At 36.8% G+C, this 22,146-nt stretch overlaps 1 protein-coding gene across 7 annotated transcripts in view; it reads right to left on the bottom strand.

The window, feature by feature from the left end:
• Nucleotides 1-22,146, bottom strand: part of NPAS3 (neuronal PAS domain protein 3) — a 582,470-nt gene that overhangs the window by 44,890 nt on the left and 515,434 nt on the right. For all 7 annotated transcript variants that reach the window (XM_030452107.1, XM_030452109.1, XM_030452111.1 and 4 more), the window contains one exon: nucleotides 10,932-11,050. In XM_030452107.1, the coding sequence (XP_030307967.1) occupies nucleotides 10,932-11,050 (119 nt within the window). The remainder of the gene's footprint in view (nucleotides 1-10,931; nucleotides 11,051-22,146) is intronic.

Here is a 22,146-nt window from a genome sequence, read left to right as displayed (position 1 = left end):
AACAAAAGTGGAAAACATATTGTTTACAACTGATAAAACAGACCTTGGCTGTGGATCTCTAATGGCAAGCAATTCACACAGCAATGTGCACAAGAAGTTTGGAGAGAATAAAATACCTATCCATAAAAAATAAAATAAAACTTGAAACCCTCTACAGGGTAACCTCTTCAGAGCTCAGACTGCTTTATGCAGTCCATATGAATTCCCAGTAAAGGCTGCAATATGAAGTTTGTAAGGAAATCACCACTTCTTGTAATACACTCAGTGTTTTCATTTGTTTGGGGCCTTTTGCATTAATTTTAAATAATGTAGATAATTGTGCTCTCCCAAGCCTGTGTTCAGCTAGTGATTATTTTCCTTTAAGTAGGCACAAAATTATTGGTTCTAAGGAGGGACCGACAAAAAATGTAGCAGTAACAATTAAAATTTCTTTTTCATACTGGCTACAGATGCATTAAGGTATATAAGCCCCAGGGTCAGTATAAGCCTTGCTCAGCTTTCTTTAAAAGCGTTGGGAGTAATAAAGGCTTCCATTTTATCTTCAGTGAAATAATACTGCTGAAATATCACCTCATTTTTGATGTCAGCTGTGATTTCTTTTTACCTCCATGATGTCAAATGGGAATTATTATTATTAGAATGGCAGCTTCCTAATGATGTTGTAAAAAGAAGAAACTGAAACTCTCCCCACCAAACATCTATATTCTTCCTTCTCCATCGGGAAAAGCAGATTAGCTCAACCAAATTCTTCAGATATTATCAGCACATTAAACAGACAAATCAAGAGGCATGCTTAAACACTTCAAAACACAGCATGGTTTGGGTTGGAAGGGGCATTAAATACCATCTTGTTCCAACCACTCTGCCATGGACTGGGACACCTCCCACTAGACCAGGTTGCTCAAAGCCCCATCCAACCTGGCCTTGAACACTCCCAGGGATGGGGCATCTGCAACTTCCCTGGGCGATCTGTGCCAGTGTCTCACCATCCTAATCCAAATCTATCCTCTCCTAGTTTGAAACTGTTACATCTTGTCCAGTCACTACACACCCATGTAACAAGTCCCTCCCCAGCTTTCTCGTGGGACCTCTTCAGGTACTGGAATGTGGCTATAATGGAATGTGGCTCTTCCTGGAGCCTTCTCTTCTCCAGGCTGAACAGCTCAGGAGGGGTGCTCCACCCCTGTGCCCATTTAGGTGGCCCTCCTCTGGACTTGCTCCAACCACTCCATGTCCTTTCTCATGCTTAGGGCCCTGGAATTGGACCCCATACTCAAAACAGTAGCATAATGGCATCACTTGGTTATATAGTGGTGTCTGTGCATTCTAGACAATAGAGAAAGAGGACATTTAGACTATAGAAACTCCTCCTGTGAAACAAGGCCTGAAATGTTCATCATTGTTTTTCTTTTCTGGTAAAACAAGCATACAGTGTCTAGAACCATAATCAGAAGTCATTGCACTACGTTAAGTCAGCAGAATGAAAGCATCACATTATGGTCTTTGACAACTATCTGCATCTAAGGCATACTGGGAATGGGCACGTCACTGAAATGCTCGTTGTTCTCCCATTCTGTCAGATAAGCAGGTATAGGGAACCTTACTTGATATGACAGCAAACTATCCTAAAATTTGGCTTTTGAGTGAGTGATGGTCCTTGAACCTTATGCAACCACTTTTTCATGAAGGAAGTCAGTGAAGTACAGCTGCAAAGTGGTACAATCTTCATGAGTGCATGAGGCATTTTGATTTGTTATATTTTCATGTTGGTCCAAATACAAAAAGCCAGACTGTATAATGATTCCCTATAATTTTTAAATGTGCTTATTACATGTATTGCTTGATGCTAGTTGATAAAGCTTGGAGATCTTCAAGGTGGAGAAATCTATGGTGAATATGAAAAAATATTAATCAAACTGAAAAAAAAGAAAAGTCTCTATAGATAGTTTGCTTGTTCTTGAAACAAGAAAGGCAAAGTTTTCAAGGAGACAAGGCAGCTGCTAGCCCAGGAGGTGGATGCCACCAGCTCTGCTACTCTCCTACAACCTGGTGGTATGAACAGCAACCTCAGGGAGCTCCCTTGGGCTAAAACCAAGGGGCAGGAAAATGTGTTTTTCTGCTGCTACATTATTTCTTTTGCTAAGGAAAAGTGTTTTGGGGTGTCTCTTTCACAGCCAGTGGTAGCCCAGTTTAGAGCAGGAGTTCATTTTTTTCTGGGTTTTCTGTGAAGGTTCTGCTAAACTTCACACTATGTGATCTTATTTGGCATCTCAATTTCCTTATTCAGGGCAACTATCAAAACAAAGGAAGTACCAAGCTGAAAAAATTAAGTGTGATGTGCTGGAACACAGAGATGATTTGACAATATTCATGCACTAGGAAGAAAGGCTGAGGATAAAGTACAGCATGTAATCACAGTTGGCTCTGACACAAAAAGCCATTGTTATCTTTGGCAAGTTACTTGATCTCTTGGTATGTCAGCACTTTCTAGCCTCAGAGGAGGGTTGCAAAAGTACATTCATTAATATAAATTACAGTATAAGAAACAGGAAAAAGCCAATAAAATGTAACGCTTTGTGCAGGTAAGAACATGCACAAAAAGTAAAAGAAAAATTAAAAACCATGTGGGAACTATAGGTTAAAAAAAAATAAGTGAGAAGTAGATGCTTTTCCAAGTTCATGATGAGGTAAAATCATAATTCAGGGTTTCTATCATTGTTGCACAACACAAATAAATTAATGCAGTTATTATATCACTAAAAAGATATGAAGAGAAGAGAGCCAGAAAAAAAGGCACTTTCAGAAAGATTCACCTTTAAGAGGGCAAAGAAACAGCCTGATCCTCATCAGTTGTGGACAGCTAATATTTCAGGATGTACTGAATGCAAGAATTAACGATGAAGGAAAAATCTCAGGAAGGTAATTTGGAATGAGAATATTTAAATAGCTTTAAAAATATTTCCATCTGTTTGTAAGATTTTCTCTACTGCTTTTTAAACTTCAAAGCACATGTGATTGTAAAAATCTATTAATGAGTCCCACCTTCCGTAGCTGGTATGTAAAATGTTCTTCTCTACAACCTTAGCTATTCAAGGGAAGGTGCATGGTGGCCTTTACTTTATGAAATGAATGTGGAGACAGGTGATAAACCACAGCTTTACCTCACAGAGTTCAACAGCTATGGTTTTCCCTGATGCCTGTGTTACTTACACATAAACTATAGATTTAAAGGGGACTTCTGCTTACCCATGAATATAGCCTGGGCCAGATTGGAGTGTAATGAAAATATTATCAGAATCTACATTCCACAGAAGTGGAAGAACTTTAATCCTAGAAGGCATTCTTTGTTTAGAATGAAATTTTTCCAAAAAATGTTTAATCGCAGAGGAAATAGTGAAAAATACTCTCTTGCAAAAATGTGGTCTTCTCCCTCTAGGTAACCCCTCACAGTTCTACAAAAGCTAAATATATACCTACGTTTGCATAAGATTTCAAGATTATATTCTTATGACTACCAATTCAAGACTTATATTTTCTATTTAACAGCAACTGATCTCATCTTTCCAGATGAAGACAATGTGCAACAATCAGAAACAAATTTTCTCAAACACAAAATTCACTGAAATGCAAGTTAAAGAACCTTTCATTCAGTTTCATATTAGGTCTGAATTTCATCAGCTGTTTCACACTGAATGAAGTTCTACCAGTGGAAAGATGACTCGGCTACTGTAAGTACCTTCTGAAGAGCAGAAAGATGTATTCATCTCCATTCGTTTAATGCTGGTTACATTTTTTTCAGTGTATGAACTTATTGTCTTCTCTAACCATATTTTGGACAAAACTTTGAACCTTTGGAAGTGGTAGCAATAATTTCAAAAGAGATTAGTACTTGCCTTTGCACACCTAATGCAGTGCTTACATTATGAAAGGGAGGTGATAAAAACATCCACTGGCAGCAGTTACATAACAGCCAAGTGGAGCAGGGATGTTGGCAGCAGCATCTGTCTGTTCTGCACCAAGTTCTGCCTGGTGATTCTTCCCAGAGCACCGCATGGTTTTCTTTATTCCTACATAAATCATATTCCCAATCATTAACAATAAACAGTGGCAGACAGAAATGGTGGATATCATAAGACAACTCTGTGGACTGAAGAACTTTCTTTTTCAGTAGGCATTCCCATCTTAGAGCATGATACATTTTCTTTAAGTGTGTAATGGGAGGGATTTTCTGGGTCCCACTCTTGTTCTTATCCCACACACTGATCTCTGTTTATTAATACTGCAATGGGTTCCACACTGCATTATTACACATTTAGATGATTAGTGCTACTTATAAAAGTGCACCAAACATTTTGTATCCCTATGGCTCGACAGAACTTGGTTCTTGAAAGAATACCAGAATTGTCTTGGAGGTAATTTTTGTTCATTATGAATATTTTAGTATATATCAGAGTAAATCTTGATCTCTCAGTTTTCTGTCACTGTTACAACCACTTACTTCTAAGAAAGTAGCTTATGAATTATATTGCCTAAAGATCAGAATCAAAGGCAATTGCTGTTAATTTGGTGATATTATCTTTTCACATCACTTAATATTTGATAACATTTTTGTTTTTATGAAAATAGAACACCTCCCAGAAAGTAATCTGTGTTTGCTCAATTTTATGTTTTCTTCTGTTTCAGAATACAGCTTGTGATTTCTTGTTTCAGTTTGGAACACACTGCAACAAAATCACAACTCTGAGGCCACAGGAACATTTAAGACAATATTGAGCAGAAATATATACTGATACTGGTGTCTCCAGACATGTATCTCTTCATGTCTCCAGATGATAGAACAGTGCTATAAATCCTGTTTAAAAGATGCTCAGCCCTGAAAATATTTTCTGTGGGTTTTTTGTTTGTTTGTTTAGGGTTTTTTGTTTGTTTTTTGAAAAGGTGATGTTAGTAGCTGCTGCTAACTTCTAAAAAATTGGTTGATGTATTTTCATGCTGAATGGGAACTATGCTTTTCCAGACAGCTCTCCTAATAGAATCTCACAGCTCCATAGCAAGGCATAAAATGACCTCTAGACTTCTTAATCCTGTTGCAGACCATCTTTTCTTGAACCGTATCTTTATATCTACAAGTACATACTTCATAAGACTCAGATTGGCCCATTAGTATTTTGTTCTTTTATAAGTAATGCTGCATCTTTACTAGCTAAGAGACTTCCTTTTGACTAAAAGGTCATCGATTTACATGGGTGAATTCTCGATCAGTTCTTTCTCTCTGACAAATTACCTTTAAGTCTTCCCAGTGCTGAAAAGTCTGGGGAATGCATGTGCTGACATTTAGAAAACTCTTCAGATAATGCTTCCTGATGTTGGTTTCTTATTCCTTCTTCACTCAATTAAGGAGGTGTGGCAGTAGCCATGTGATAAAATACTAAATTCCACAGTTTTCTTTCTTCCTATAGAGAAAGGTCAGGATACCTTTCTGAGACAGATTAAAATGCTTAACAGAAAAGATTTAAATGGGTACACTACCAGAAGAGGAAAAAAGAATTTAGGCCAAGCTGGAAACTGGGATAAATGAATTCTCTCAGGCTGAGGAGGGAATTAAATCTGATTCTAACAGCCCACATCTGAGATATGAACTAATAATTATTATGCAAAAAATCCTCCAGCTTCCTTCTATTTCTTCCTCCTTCCTATTCCCCTGAAATGGAAGGTGGTCTTCTGCTGTGTGCTTAACAGGCCCGTGATATACTGGGTCCCTAGAGTGATGCTGGAATAGGGGCATCTTGTTTCTAAATTCCAGGTGAATCTTTCCCTTAAATGGGAAACAATATTTTCTGTTTTGGATTGAATCAAGAGGATGGTATCACAAGGTAAGACCAATGGCATAATTTTGCCTTCCTTACAGAGTTCTTGGCTTTCTTGCCTTCTTGGATTAAAAAATCTAATTCTTGCCAAAAACTGCACTTGCTTCAAGTGCAAAACTGAGATCTACAAGTCTTGCCCAACTCTTCAAGTTCTTCTGACAAAGAAATAAAAAAAAAAATTGACTTGAAATTGTGAGCAAAGGCAGGAATAGTGTGAAAAATTCTGATAATAGAACTGTGATGGACATAATTTTTCAAGAAGAAATTTAAATTTTCATCTTCAAAATTGGCATTCAAAGAATTCTGGTTTCATGATTTGAAATGCAAAATCTGAGAGCTTGGCCTCAAAATTTTTTATATTTTAAACTGGTTGGTAGAAAGATACCATTGCACAAACCAAGAAAGATTAATTCATGTAGAAAGGGCTAAGTGAAAACACTTTTATGAAGTTTTAAATACTATTTAGAATATTTTGATATACAGCAACTGAAGTGTGAGAGGTATAGCTAGCCAAATTTGAATCCACCATTACTGAGATGCAGATATTGGATGTGAAACAAAATAGCAAAATTTCTAAAGTAAACCAATTTTTTAAATTTCTAAACAAAACCAACCATTTTTTTTTCTATAGCAATTTACTGATTTTTAAGCAGTGCATCTACCAATACTTCAGATTATGCTGTTAGGCTTAACAGTCCTCTTTGATTTAATAAATAATTAAGGTAATTTTGCTCCCTTAATTGCTATTTGGTCAGTTTGTTTAAGCTTGCCTACTTTCCACAATTCTCTTGCACATAAAGAATACCAGAGAGACAACCAGGTGTAAATAGCTGCTCTTGGCATTTCTAAGAGCTACAATTCTGTTAAACAGCAATGCAGGATTTACCCTTGTGCCCAGTATGGACAATTCTATGCCATATTAAAGGACTTCAGTACTCCTGGAAGTTTCATACAAATATCTGAAAAAAAGTCCATGTCATTGATCTCCAAGGACTATGCATGTGCTTCACCATAATCCCAAGTCACTTTCAAACACACTAACGCCTCCCTTGGAGGCAAGAAGTATGAGAGTAACCTAGTAAATATTTCTTTTCTCAATAACACAGCCACAGAAGTCTAAAGTTGTAAAATTTCACTCAGCACATGACAGCTCCTTTGTTTACTTCCAGTCACTGAAGAATCTGCAGTAGACTTGTTGCCTTGTGACCCCAATGACTTTGATGCTTTAATGACACAGAAACTATTCTTGTTGACACTGAATGAACCAAAGCAAGCACATCAGATAGGAAGTACTACTTCAGGTAGGAATGTAGAGCCTGAAGAATGTTTAAGATGCCCTTAACTCTGCAGATGAATCACCAAGGTCACCAACTTCTTGGGAGATGGAGAGGCAAGAGATGTTGGTTATACCAAATTCAGAGATTGCCACAGTGACAGTAAAAGTACAGGGGATTCTTTTCCTATTTGTTTATCCACCTCAGCAATAGCTTGTTATGAGAGGGAAACTCCATAATACAGTAAAAGAATATGTATGGATATTTACTAACAGATGTAATCAGCTGACAAACTAGAAACTCCTGTCAGCTGCTGGCTCTGCTGATATTTGACTTTGACCATTTCTTCATCCCATTAATTATGCTTTGTTCAAGAGACCAGTATCAGGCCCTAAAGGTTTGAGCAAAGAAAATCCTAACACAATCTAACATGAAAGTAAATGTAAGAAAATAACAGCATAGCATACTGCAGGGCAGTGGGTAATGTATCACTGGACTTGAACACAGTAGTTTTCAATTAAAATTACGTGTGAGAAAGTAGGACAATAGAAACAGTGCAGGTGGGATGACTTAAGTGGACAGAACTTTAGCTCTCAAATACAGGAAAGCAAATGGGATAGGAGATAAAATGGAGACAACAGAACTGTAAATGAGATGCAATACTATCTTTTATACGAAAAATACGAAAAAAGGAAGATTTGATACATTTTCAGGAGAAAAAAACCCACTAAGTCTGCATCATGTATCTTAGACAACAGCTATAACGGTAATACCTTCTGAGTTTTGCAGTGAATGAAATTACCATTTTTTCCTTTTTATTTGTTTGCAGTGTTTTTTTATCAGCTGACTACATTTTATCTGACTTTTTTTTTTTAAATTGTAGATTTACTCACAGAAAAGTGAATAGTTCCCTAGCACTGTATGTAAACGCTCTTTCTGCAAGCTCTGAGCATAAGAATATTATGCATAAAGAAAATCAGATTCCAGGAGGGTGCTGGGAAACAATGAAAGGGAAAGAGAGGTAGGATTAATCACATAACCACCTTCCCATTTTAAATGTTTAAGGCTATATCATACATGGAAAAAAGGCCATTACGTCCATCTTTGGGCATAATTCAGGACTAATTAAATCAGTCCAGGAAGGGACTATAAACATGGCTCGTGTCAGAATGGGCTGGAACAGTCTCTTTCAGGTATATATTTGTAAAAATCTATCAGGGTGGGTTTTGTTCCAACATTGCTTTTGACAGAAAATTAGTCCTGACTAGATATACCCCAATGATTAATCCATCTCATTCTCTGACTGTTTTCAATTGTATGTGATTTTTCTGAGGCAGGGATCACTCACTTTAAAAATTGGCTAAGCATCTTGTGGACCACCTCAATCATTTCCTATATAAAGAAGCCATTCATCAGGAGTCCACAATTAAGGGAAAATATTGAGATGTGGTTCTGAGCTCAGTACAAGTTCAGAACAACACAACCACATCCCAAAGATGAAAATGTTTTCACTGATGGAGGGCTGAATCCATGGGGAGCAGAGTACCTTTGACCCAACTAAAACCTGACTCACAAAAGATACAGAATTCCCAGCACCACTCTTCCTGATTAATGTCTGTATGTTGCTTCAGGAGAGTTACCCACTCACAATGACAGAAGAGCTGAAGGGAAATCAGGAGCCCTTGCTTTTTGCAGAGGGAAAATTCAGTGCCCTGTTGTATTCTGAAAGTGTGAGACAGTGGCTCCTGAGTCAGTGGGCTCATGACCCCAGCTGGCATAGGGTTTCCTGAGTAAATGATGGGGCTCTTCACAGATGGGACCTCTGACACAGAACTTAGCCAGCTATTCTCACGACCTTTATCAACAACATGTAACTGTTCTTCCCTCTGATAATGGCTTCAGCTCTACATCCACAAATCTCATGCATCTTTCTTAATTTTTCTAAAATATATATCTGAACAAATTCAAGAAGGCTTAAGTTGGTTCAGGCACTGGACTTTTAGAAATCAGTGAATATATTGGTAGCATTCCTAAAAGGGTGAATGAAGTTCACTGTAGCAGTTGAGTTGTATTATGCTTGTCTAATACACCAACTGAGAATGATGTTTAAACAAAGCAGTTCCTAACACTCAATTAAGAAGACACTCACGTGACCAAACTCTTCTAAAATGAATACACAATTTTTCTGTGGCTCATTGAGGCTGTGAATAATTATCCTTCCATAGAACATAGAGTGCCAAGAACAATGCTTTTTTAAAAACTGTCAAAGTACAATTCATACTGCTGGACACAGCTGAATTCAGCCAAACACTCATTTACAAAATCCTTGAAAAATCAAAAAGCAGAACTATTCCTCTGTATTTTCACATGCCTAGGACTTGCACACTGTTTATGCAGCTTTACCCAGGCTGATTTGCTGATGCCTCATGGAAAAATTTGGAAGGAAACAAATGTTTCATTTACAGGCAGTTTTGTTGACTATTATACGTTTTAGTCATTCTTTGTGTCAAGGAAAAGCTGTCTAAAAATGATAGCTGATCTTTCAAAATTCATTCTGCTATACCTGTGACATCTCATTTATGGTTTTCAGTTTTTCCATGAGGCATCAGAAGCTCTAAAAGAGAAATAAACCTGTATTTATTAATAGACATCACTGTGTCCTCCTTTTGAGTGACGGGTCTACTGTAACTTTTGAAAACTGATTGTAACAAGTAAAAAGCCCACCTTGTGAAGTCAACACATTCTAAATATGTCCTGTTCTGGTGCTGGGCTAACATTGGATTATCAGGAGTTCAAGAAGAGACAGTGATAAAGTTCAGATGGTCTCCTAGTAATTTGTTTGCAAAGAAGGCATTTCTACCAGGTTTTTACAGGTCAGTTAGACTACCTAAATGCTATATTCACAGATAATTTTTTTGGACAGTGAACTGGAGAATTTTACTGCAAAGCTCCACTAACCCTTCCTCTGGAAAAAAAAAAACAAAAAAAGCAAACGCTTTTGAAAGTTTTAAAATGAAATTGGCAAGCAACCTCTTTAAATACACACACATTCTAGACTCAGTTTCTTACACGACTCTTTTATCTTGTATAATACTTAATGGATGACATATTTCATTCCACAAGCTGACAATCTTAAAAATGTGCTATTCCTTCTAGTTTTAGTATACTGTAAAGCCACTGATAGCTACAGGCACTATAAGCAATATATGACTGAAGAAAAACGAGATTACTGCTGATAAGGAACAAGAGACTTTCATATCTTAAAAGAGTCTGAAATCCAGCAAATATGATTCCCAGCAGCAGATGCCCCTCAGACAATGAAAGAAAAATGGTGGAAAAGTACTGGTTGTGGTTTCTTGTTTCCTTCAGCCAGAATAGTAGCAAAATTAAATAGCTCAAGCATACTGGCTGCATGAAGAAATCCTGCCTCTCTGGGAAAAAACACAACTGAAAGCTGACTTGCAGTCTAATAAAATGAGCAGTATTTCTCCACTATGGACAAATTATGTTACCGTGTCTCACCTTCTTCAGTAAAATATACTTCTAGTCTGAAAGTGTTGCTCTTTTGAAGGCTATCATGCTGTTACCATCAATGTTTATTGTAATAATGATCTATTTAATGGAAGTGTAACACCTCAGGCTAGAAATACTGTATTTGTGATTCTTTAACAGAAGGAATGAAACATATGCAAATGTGAAATAGATCCTTTGCTATCTATTAATGTGTCCCGGAAACATGGATCAACATAATTTAAGATGTCAGTGTTTCATGGTACAGTGCAACCCTTACCTTGTATCCCGACGATTTGATGTGCACTCCTCGCTTGGTCAGTGTAGATTTCATTCGGATGAAAAAAGAGCGCTCTAGAGTGTTGTCAGTGGTTAGTAAACTGGGGCTTGCAGATTCCACTAGGGAACAGAAAAATACATATACACATAATTTAGATTTTATACATGCCCTCTAAGCTATTTTTCAGGTGCAATCCTTGAACTCACTAAAAATAAATGACTGATGGATGCTAAGAGTGTTGTAATCAATTTACCTCGTTTAGAAAATGTTTACTTAGCAGAAAAAATTTGAAAAATATATGTACACTCAGTAAGTCTCATTTTCAAGTTATTTTTCCCCATAGAATTTTTAACTGAGATTTGTCTCATTAACTCTTTCTTGTACAATTTTGTTACAGCTAGAGTTACTTCATTTGGGTATGGCACTGTTTTACAAACTATGGAGATGTTCTGTATTTCATGAAAGGCAAAGTCTCACCGTGGAAGCAATTCTGTCTGCTGTGAGAGGCTGCAAATTCTGCAGGCTTTTATTGCCCAGTCTCCTGTCCTGGCTTGCAATGATACCTACCATGAGTCACTGATGGTTCTGAGTGCCTTGGTTACCCCATTACTGAGGGTTAATTATTATCAATAAAGCACTGAGCAACCTGAAGGCAAAAATGCTCATGGAAATTATACATATTTTTATTATTGTCATCAGCATTATTATTATTGTAAGTTAATATTGACTAAATGGTCACTAATGAAGTATAATTTTAGTTCAATTGAGATTATTTCCTCAAAAAAATGAAACTACAGATCTCACCTATGCTTCTCCCATCCTCAACTGTAGCCACTAAAATTAGTAAATAAATGCTCTTCCAACAAACCATAATAAAATAGTTCTTACAACAGCAGTCAGCCCTTAGATATTCTCTAAATAACTTCTATTATTGCTATTTTTAGCTCTGATAACCAAATACACTCCAAAATATTGCTCATGAGAAAATTTTGGAGCAGCTTAAAATAAGCAAGCAGTATTGAAGATCAACTAATTTGCAGCTTCAGTGAGTGATTAACACTTAATAAAAAAGTTATTTATTACGCTATTGTTCTGGAGAACTGACGAAAATACTAGTAGAAAGTAACCAAGTATTTTAAAAAGCATTTGTTATGCAGCTAACAGAAACACAACCACTTGTTTATGAGCTCAGGATTGCATCCAATTGTCCTTGATTTAATGTGGTCACGTTGTTTTGTGTTTGTGACATTTCAACTCTCTTGTGATGAAATAACCGACAACAGTGCCCCTTTCTCTAGAGTCTCTCTCAAGACTTTTTTGTTTCAGAGAGCATGAATTTGATGTCATTTTAAATGTACAGCTCTTTATCACTCGAGGGAAAAGCAGAGCCATGTTATATTTAGTACTTTCATTTCTTCTGATTAAATATGAATTACTATGAAATTTTTCTCATCATCTAACACGCCATAATACGCCAACAGCTTTTTAATACACTATATAAGCACAAACTTCTGCTCTAAGAGTTTAATTTGCCCCTCTAATCCAATCACATCAACCTTATTTCTCTTATCAGAGATTCCCATTTTGAATTAAATGAGCTCATTAGTTTTAATCAAAAGCAGAGAGATCAAAACTTAAACGTAAATGCTTTAGATCAGAACTGTCAGTCAGCCGTGCAGTTCTATTTTACTAAAACACAAGATCAGAGACCCTTAGAACCAATTTTTTTCTCGTAAGGGATGCCAAGAGCTTGAAGATGCTGTATCTTTTTTTTTTTTTTTTTTTTTTTTTTTTTTCATTGCTCCCAAGGACAGATTATACATTTAAGGTTAAACTTAATTTAGAGTATTTTGTTTCATCCTCGTGGAAACAGAAAAAATATGCCATTCTGCTGTTGTCACTCTCACATTTATTGGTGCTGGTCCTTGGAGACCAGAACAAATGTGAAGCCATCACAATCCATGCAACAAACCTGCCCTCAAAAAATTCATAACATAATCAGCAACATAATCTAAAAAATAAAAATCTGAAATGAAAGATATGGAATAGTGGAACCCTGAAAAAGCAACCAAGGTCACCAGGACAGCAGCAGTAGTGGTAAGACGAGTATCATAATTAGTTATTATTTTTATTGTACAGTGCTCTAGTGCAGTAGTTAAAGAGTACATTAAGAAACCACAGCATGGGTGCTTCCTGCTGTGTGAAGAAATGCTAAAATCAGCTTAACAAGTGTGGTTGCTGTAGTCCTGCACATTATGCTCTAGCACAGGCAATAAGTACAATATGTCCTCATGTCTTCTAATGGTAATTACCTAAACACACAGCAGTAATGTTAATTAAACACACAATATCTCATGCTCAAAAATTTATCAGGCTGTAATAAATATGGACCATTCCCAAGAAACTTAAATCAAAGTTTCTCTTTCTCACACAATTTTATGAAAAAAAGGAAAACATCTGACATTTAGTACAGTGTACTTGGCAATGACATTTTTGGGTCTCTGTCACCTTATAACATAAGCTTAACATTATTTTGCAGTTACTATAATATGTACAAACCTATACATCTCTGTAAGTGAATGTTGTTATAAAATGCATGTAATTCATCCACCAGACTGGAACGGTGTCTGTCATATAAATATGTATACTGAAGTGTTTGATTTTCTTTGGTAAAAAGTACCTGAGAGTATAGTGTGAGATGGGATTAGTTACCTAAAAGTCCAGAATAGCTTATGAATAGCTTTCTGAATTTCTCTCAGGAGAAAACCATTATGGCTGATAGTACAAATCTGCATTCAGAGTTTCATCCAGCCATGGAAGATACTGTAACAATGCTAATGGTGATTATGCATGCAGGATTTTAAAATTAGGATGTGTATAGAATGTATCTGCTGATGTCAGTGAGATTTGCACAGGAATATATGGAATATGGTCCACTATGAGTTCTTAGGAGCTGATTTTAAATGCCTGTCACTTAGCCTTATCGTTTTTTTTCCAATTATGTCAAAGGAAGCTAGCAAGGTGAGAAACACCAGAATGAAACTATGTTGGATTTCATTTTTTCAAGGTGATTTTTTTGTTTGTTTTTTGTTTGTTTGTTTTTTAGATTTGTAATCTAAGACCTTTTAAAAAGCCTGAAATAAGCAAGGTCTGCTTTGCTTGGTACTGGAGTAACTAAAGATGTCTTTTACACTGAAAAATAGTGCTCCTGGGCTGAATTTACTGAGTCTAAACCACTGTTGAGTCATAAACCTCTGAAACTGTGAGTTTAGAATGCTAATAATATGATAAAAGTCAATGCTTGCTGCATGTGAATAAAAGCACTACGCACTGTCAGGCACAGAACAATAAAAAGTAACTCTGGATTGTCTTTGCAAATCAGATAACTGTGTACTCTGTTGGGAAAGCACTTGCCTTTGTGTGTCCTTAAACATCTTCAGCATATACTAATAAAGGAATAAACCTCTTCTCTTTCCACTTCCAAAGCTGCTAACGCAGGATGAGACTTCTGGGTGTAAGGAACACATTGTCCATCTCAAGGAGCGTGAAGCTGCAACCCACTATGCCCATACAGAACTGTCATAAATGCTAAAACATTAACTAAGAGCCACAGAGCCACTCGGTGAGATAAAATGAACAAGTAGCTAATTAACAAAATTATTTAACTCTTTCTAAGTATTTCTTTGTGAGCAAGACTTGTAGCTCCGATCCTTAGGTTAGAGCTTTGTCTTGGGAATAATCTTGGGGCCAGGTCCCACAGAGCAGTCATGCACTGTTTAAATTCACCTGCTGGAAGATTTCTTGTGGTGTTGGTGGAATGTTTACTGATAAACATGCAGGTAACTGGAGGACTGAGGTCCGTGGCTCTGATCCTGCAGGGATCTGCAGCTGAACTCTCAATCTGTGTGCAGCCTGACTACTTGAATGCAAAACATTTTAAAGCAATGCAAATAATTGGTATTACACAGCAAAAGCAGAAGTACCATCCCTATGACTGATCCACAAGCACATGCAAACTCAGAAACTATTTCTCCCTCAGAAAAGAATAAGTTCCAAATTTGATTTATGTCTTAAATAAAAAAATGCAGTCAAAGCAGCCTGAATAAATATTCACCAACTCCTGCTTTTTCCCCCTCACATGCATTAAGAAGAACTAAGAGAAGAAAAATGCATTTTTGCATGCAAACATAAAAGATGGGCTTATCATTCCTACAAAGATCAGAAGCTGCAGAGGGAAAACCAAACACCAGCATGGTATTTCAGAGGGTTGGAGGGAAAAAAACTTATAGTTTGGCATACTGGAAATTCTGGATTTGATAGCATTTCAGGAAATTTTCAGTTGGCTTTCATTTATCTTCCTTGAAAACAGGTGTCTATTAAATTTTAAAGAGACATTCTCAAACACCAGCTGTACGACTCTTAAAGGAGAAACAAAATAAGAGAACATACAACATAGTAAGAAAAAGGGAGCTCTCTTCTCGTATTATCTTTTATACTTGCAAACCTCTTTCCATATTTTCTTGAAGTGTTATAATCCTTTGCATAGGCAACTGAGAGTCATTATGTTCAGATGAATAATTAGGTAATATAAATCTATCATTTTCAGTTGGGCTGGATGCATCTTTGAAAGTGTTTCTATTTCTTCTGTGCAGATTATTGTCTGTAACCAAGCATTAAAAGTCTTTCTAGAAAAATTTAACCTTGAATAGTGAACTCTCCTATTTTTTCTCAAATTATTGCCTCTTAAAGTATGTTTTTAATCAGAAAAGTGACTCTCAAGAAAGCACTGTAGCCAAGGTCATTGTCTCTCAGTAGTTTACAGATCAAATTTGATCATTTTATAAGATAAAAGGTAGATTTTTTTCTGACTACCCACCCAGCAAATACAGTTCAGAAGCTTCAAGTTAAGAAAATGTATTGCCAATAATTGCAAGTTACTATGAAATTATACTTAGCACTTGTGTAAATGCATGGTTTTAAGTGGAGTGGGTTCAGTCTGATTGCAGGCTTAACTTGTGCAACTAGTGGAATCTAAAGCTTGGTCTCGGAAGATGCTGAAGATTCTTGGACTATTCTGATGAACCACTTAGGAATATTTATGTGCACAGGCAGCCTGGCTGGAGATCACTGATCAGCACAGAACTAGCAATTTCTAGAGGTGCTCTCTTGGTCTTGCTGGTGTGCTCGGCATCTTGCACATAAATATTCACATCTTAAATATTCAGTTAGCATTGGAGGTGGCAAGGAAGAGGTTAATTCATTCTTCCAAGGTAACGGTATTTCTAAAAAGAGTTGTAGGAATAAAATTTTTGCTTTAAGCTCCCAATTACAAACAAACTTGAATACTTCATGAATAACCAGATTTGGATCTGATATTCATGGTACAGGTATCTATCTTGGTAAAACTCTTAAAATTTGTTTTCCTATTTACTGAAAAGCTGAAGATGCCAGGCTCATGATGAAGATGGTAACTTAATTCCCTTCGTTCCTTTACACAGGGGGAATAACACTGGGTTGTGGCCAAGGTCTCATTCAAAAGAGGAAAGCTCACAGCAGCTCTTCCAAAAGAAAGGGAAAGAAGAATGACTTCTTTTAAAGAATTTATTGCTATGCAGTGTTTTCAGACAAGATAATAAATTGTTCTTTCTTGTCATTCTACCTCCAAGATAAAGACAATTCACTTTTCATGACCTATAAGCCTATTAGAAATTCAAAGGCATAAAAACTTTAAATCCTACCAGACTCTTGTTGAAGGCTGTTTCTTTAAATTTTTTGTTTGTTTGTTTTCTCTTTTATCCCTCCAAATTTTTCAGATCCAAAACCTGATGAAATGCACTGGTATCTCAGATTCTTTCAACTAGGTTGTAATTATATAAAATCCTTAATTTTTTACAACTAATTTGACACTGAAGGCTTATGTATTTTCATAATATTTAAAATACTTTTTATACCTACACTTACAGAGGCATGGTTATTTTTATTATCCCAATATGAAATTACTAGGTTATGCTCCACACATGATGGTGCACTCTGTTAAGAACAGATTTTTGAAACTGTGAAAACAAGTGACTAACTCAGATATAGCTTTCTAAAATGATAAGAGTATGTGCATTCAGGAAGAAGTCAAGAAGTCAAGTCTCTGAACTTAAATACAACCGCACAGAAGTGGAGGAATATGTTCAATATCTGATCCACCTTATACACTAGCTTTACAAGAACTTGAACTGTTTGGCCACAAGATATCATAGTTCATATTTTTAATTTTGCATAGTTAATCCTGACTTTCCAGTTTGCTGAAAATTTCCTCCAAAGGAAGGAGTGAAAACACCAAAGCTTACCTGTAGCAAACTTAATGGGATAGACTATTAGAAATGCACTAAGAACTGTTCCTTCATTTCAGGGATGAATTCTAAGTGACCAAAGACTTCATTCATTTGCCCACACCAGAGATATGTGCAGGAATGGCAGTGTCACAGAGGACCTCCAGAAGATGCAAGTCTTTCTGGAGCAGCTGATGGATACCACATGTGTCTCAAGTACTACAGTTTCCCTACCCTTGGGAAACTTCAGTCACTGGAGCCTGATCCCATTTAAGTAAGTAGGAATACTATGAAAAGTCTTGGATCACATTCCAAACTATTATGTTATCATTTCTAGCATCCTGTGTGGCCTGTTGCTTAGGGCTTTGGTTGCACATGCCAACATACAGTCTGATGTATGTGGTTACAACAGCCTTTGAAATATGCTTGTGGTATTCCCCAAAATACATCAGACTTAACATTAACCACAGCCAAAAGTAAGCCAAATTCTCTAGAGGAACTTAACGGATAAGCAATACTGTGCATGCAATTACTGGCAAAATAAGTAATAGTTTCAAATAACTACTATATATATTGACAACACAACTTTATTGAACAAGCTCTACTTGTCTGTGACTGTTAACACTCAATTTGCTGGTTTTACAACTGCAAAAACTACTAGGTACATACTATACTTTGGGAACACGGAAGACTGCATCTGCAGAGAAATAAGCCATACTTTTCAATGTTATTCAACACTATTCTGTAGTGTTACAAATAATGAGCTTACCCTGTTTAATCCAGACTAGGCCCATGTACTGTCTGTCGTTAGAAAGGACAACTTAAAATACAAACCCATTGATAGGCTTTCCCCATTACTATACAGAGAAATTTCTGAATGTCCTCTTGTCCTCGTGGAACCAAAGTAATCTGAGCTATTCTTTATTGGACTAAGAAATATTACTTTATTTAATGCTACTCAAACCTTTCTTCTCTTCTGCATCTCCTTCTATTTCTCCTCCGTCTAGTCTAAAAATGTCTCATCGGGCTATTAATTCCCAACATATGCAGTTTACTTTCCATGTAAACTTTATCCCACGGAATTCTTTCTACATTGTAAAATATATCTAATAAGTTAGGTGCCAAGATAGAGAGCTATAAATAAAGTGTTGCCAGGATGAAACTATGAATAAGACTTTTGTTACTCTGATAAGGCTGAAAGGCATATTTGACAACAAATCTATGAAACACATAGAGATTTTTTGCCTGTTTGTAAACATAATAAAGATTTGCTATTAAGAGAACTAATCATGGTAGGAAACTTAAACTCTGAAAAAGCCTTTGGAAATGTTACAGTCTACTGGGCTTCAATCCATTATCTAAACACCCTCAAATGTATCCACAGTCATTCAATACACCGGAACAACTCTGGAAGAGCTGTTATGGTCTAGTGAGTGAGTGGTACATAAGCCACACTGTGTATGAAGCTCAAACTTGCTTCTACAATTTTACATTTAAAATTAATTTATTTTAAGGAACAGAATGAATAATCTGACCTGACCTGTTAGCTTGGTTTCCTGTCAGATCAGTAACACTCATAAATTTTTCAAGGCTAAGTGACAGTCCCAAAGAAAATCAGCACAGTGATATCATCACCTGCTGTTTACATGCATTGCAGCAATTCTAATAAAGTTTGAAATAGAATACATCCAATGGCCAGGAAAGGTTTTGCTGTTAGGAGAGTACAGCACATCTATCCTCTTATAGGGACTGGGTGCAGAGAAAAGAAACTAGGAAATAAAGAAGCAGCAAGGGAATAAAAAGCACCCAGACTAGTTTTGAGGGTAAAAACTTAAATGAATTCCCTGAGAGCTTCACAGTCCTGTGAGAAATACAGGACTAGCTGCTAAATGTCCTCTGAGATGTGGTTGGTTTCCAAAACTCAAATGATCATTATACTTACTGAGCAACTTCTTATAAACAATTTCAAGGATTTTGTTTCAGCACAAAACATTAAATGCTGATGCAGTTCCCCCTCTCTCATGCCCTACAAGGATCAATGAAGGGTGTTTTTTCTCTCTTGCTAGTTTTCTCCTCTTGCCTAGTAACTTGTGAATCCTTAACTGACACTCCAGAGCATAGCTGTGAAAATAACTGTGGTTCAGAGCTGCCAATAATGGCCCACTAAAGTTCCTCCACAGCACATGGCATAAAGCCCCCCCCAACAAGCATTAGAAACTCTCTTCTGATGTTGCCTAACATTGCCAGCCTGCTTGGGCTTAAAAAGCACAATAAAGAGGTTGCTCTCCAGCTTTTCATATGCCAAATGGGAGGTTCTTTGTGGTGAAGATTTTCCCTGAGGCAAAGAAGAGCAGCCGAGTTACCTCAGCTGCTCCATCAACGTTTGGACAATCCCACTATGGGGAAAAATACACAAGTGCTAAGTCAAGCTGTTGCTAGTGGATATTTCTTCACTCTGCCACTAAGCAGGAGGAAAGTTCAAGACAAAAAATGGAGTATCATAAAAAGTCTTTGAGAGCACATGACATCCAGTAAAAGGTATGCAGCAGCCTGCACATGCCAAGGAACAAACAGTATAAAGACAAAAATCGAGTGTGTCAAATCTTAGTGGAACACCTCCATTGATAGAGCCACTTGTGCTGCTGTGGTATTTGGGGGGATTCTATTTTCAGTACCTGTGTTCTGGATCTAGTGGAGCAATGCTTTTATCAGCTATAAAATGGTTATGAGCCAATTCCTCGTATAAAACAGTCAGTAACAGTGGGGCTTTTTTATGACAAACATGATGTCAGACAAAGGGCATCAGGACTTTGTCTTTGTACTACAATACAAAATAACAATACATAAACACCTTTGTGAAAGCAGCTTGAAACCCCATGTTTTCTATTAAAAAGTCATGTTCAGTCTTCACTGTTGATAGAACAGAATAGCTAACACAGAGAACATTGTATATCAGAAAGGTCAATAGTTATTATGAGCTACAAATATATTTTTTTCCATCCTTCAGGCTGTTTAGCGCATATCACAGCGTGAGCAGCTGTCTTCTTTAATGCTTTTAAAATTAGAATCCCAAAGAGGAAGAAAAAAATTACATTTGCAATGATTGCTCTTTGCCTTTGTAAGTTTACTTTAATACACTATTCTATATACATGAATCTTCCATGAAGTCTAACCACGGGGCAGTAACTGGTTACTGGATTGTAGAGAATCCTGCCAAAAATTCACTTTGCTTAAATTGTGTAACCTTGCTGGATAATCTTTCTGGAAAGCTATGTAGCTATTGGGCATACGTTTAAACCAAGCAAGAATACATGTGTAGGCACAGACATTGCTAATGGCAAATGCTTCCTGGTTTAGCATCAATAAACACGGAGGACCACCTGACCTACCACTTCTGTTCACACAGGGAAACCGGCAAAAAAGGGTGGCATCATTTGACCCCTTAGTTTTTATAGACACAGCAAGTATCTGGGGTTCATTTTTGCTAACAGTGAACAACAGCTTAAAACTGCACACAGGTTTCTATTCTGTGCTTTGTATTTCAGTCATATGGGCTCTACCAAGATGTGCTTTTTTCCAAGTTTGAACCTTACCTGGAAGTGTATTGCTGTGTCCAATGCAAACTGGTATTTTATAAATATTTTTAAGTAAAGAAGGCAAGAAATACTTTTCTTCATAAAACAACTTTTAAAGCTAATTTAGAATGGTTGAATAATAAAAAAAATAAGGTGTCAAGGCAAGATTAATATAAGTTTGGCTCACAGGTAACTTCATTACCAGACAGTGGCAATAGGTATGGTGCTAAGGGTCACGACAGTATGCAGAATCCTCTGGGGACAAAGGGAATGCTCCACATTTTGCAGGATGTGTAGGAAGTCCTGGTATAATATTCCTTAGGAACTACTTTCTGCAGTTGCTTGGCTTCATAGGTCAGAAGAAAGTCAAGCAACACGTCAGAAAACATATAATTCCCTATACTCAGAATCTAATTATCTATGTCAAAACCCACTCTGACTAACATTGCTATTGTAAAAGAAAAAGAATAATGGAAAAAAGTAAGCAGCACAGGTTTTTCCTATCCCTTGCCCCAAACAAGGGCAACAACTTACAAATTTCCTGGGAATAGGACTATTACTTAAAAATTAAAATACTTATCCTCAGCACTGTACTTTCAAATTTAGTTCAGAATCTTTATTAACATGATGGCTATTAAGATTGCCATCATCACAAGATTCACTGTGCAACCATTCCCTCTCACCTGCCAGACAAAAACTCCATGACCTAGTCCTGGATAGGCAGAACCAAGAAGGATGCCACCAAGCAATTGCTAGCACAGCTGGTATGGCAGGCAGCCAGTGCTGTGGGGATGTACTACTCAGCTGGTAAGAAGTCCAACTATCCAGGTTTTGCTACAGTTTTCTCCCTTATTAGTACTCCTACCCTGCTCCTGCTACAATATTCTCTTAGGGTAGCATATTAAATTAAAATAGGGCACCAACATTCCTAAGATACACTGAGAGGTTTCTTATACAGATGAGTTAGCATTTATAGATTTATTTGCTTATGCAGAATTTGCAAAAGAAGCCTAAAATAATGAAAAGCACTATGCTTCTGGAATTCAAAGAGTTGAGAACAGGTATCTCCAAAAATGACAGACTAAAACAAATACCAAACAGTAGTTTCAGTGCAGTCATGCATTATTCTTAGGAAACAACTCAGTCAAATTATTTGGTGGAACCAAATGTCAAATAAACTGGACATCTTATTTTTATTATATTTCCCCCCCTTTATTTATTTTGCACTGTGCAGTTAAGGTTTTTGACAGACATAATCACAATCTGACATATTACACAGGAAACAGCATTTTAAAAATCAGCCCACAGTGCAGGTATTTT

This window comes from Calypte anna, chromosome 5A (genome assembly GCF_003957555.1).
Source record: "Calypte anna isolate BGI_N300 chromosome 5A, bCalAnn1_v1.p, whole genome shotgun sequence".
Taxonomy (NCBI): domain Eukaryota; kingdom Metazoa; phylum Chordata; class Aves; order Apodiformes; family Trochilidae; genus Calypte; species Calypte anna.
This window is presented reverse-complemented; position numbering and strand designations above follow the sequence as displayed.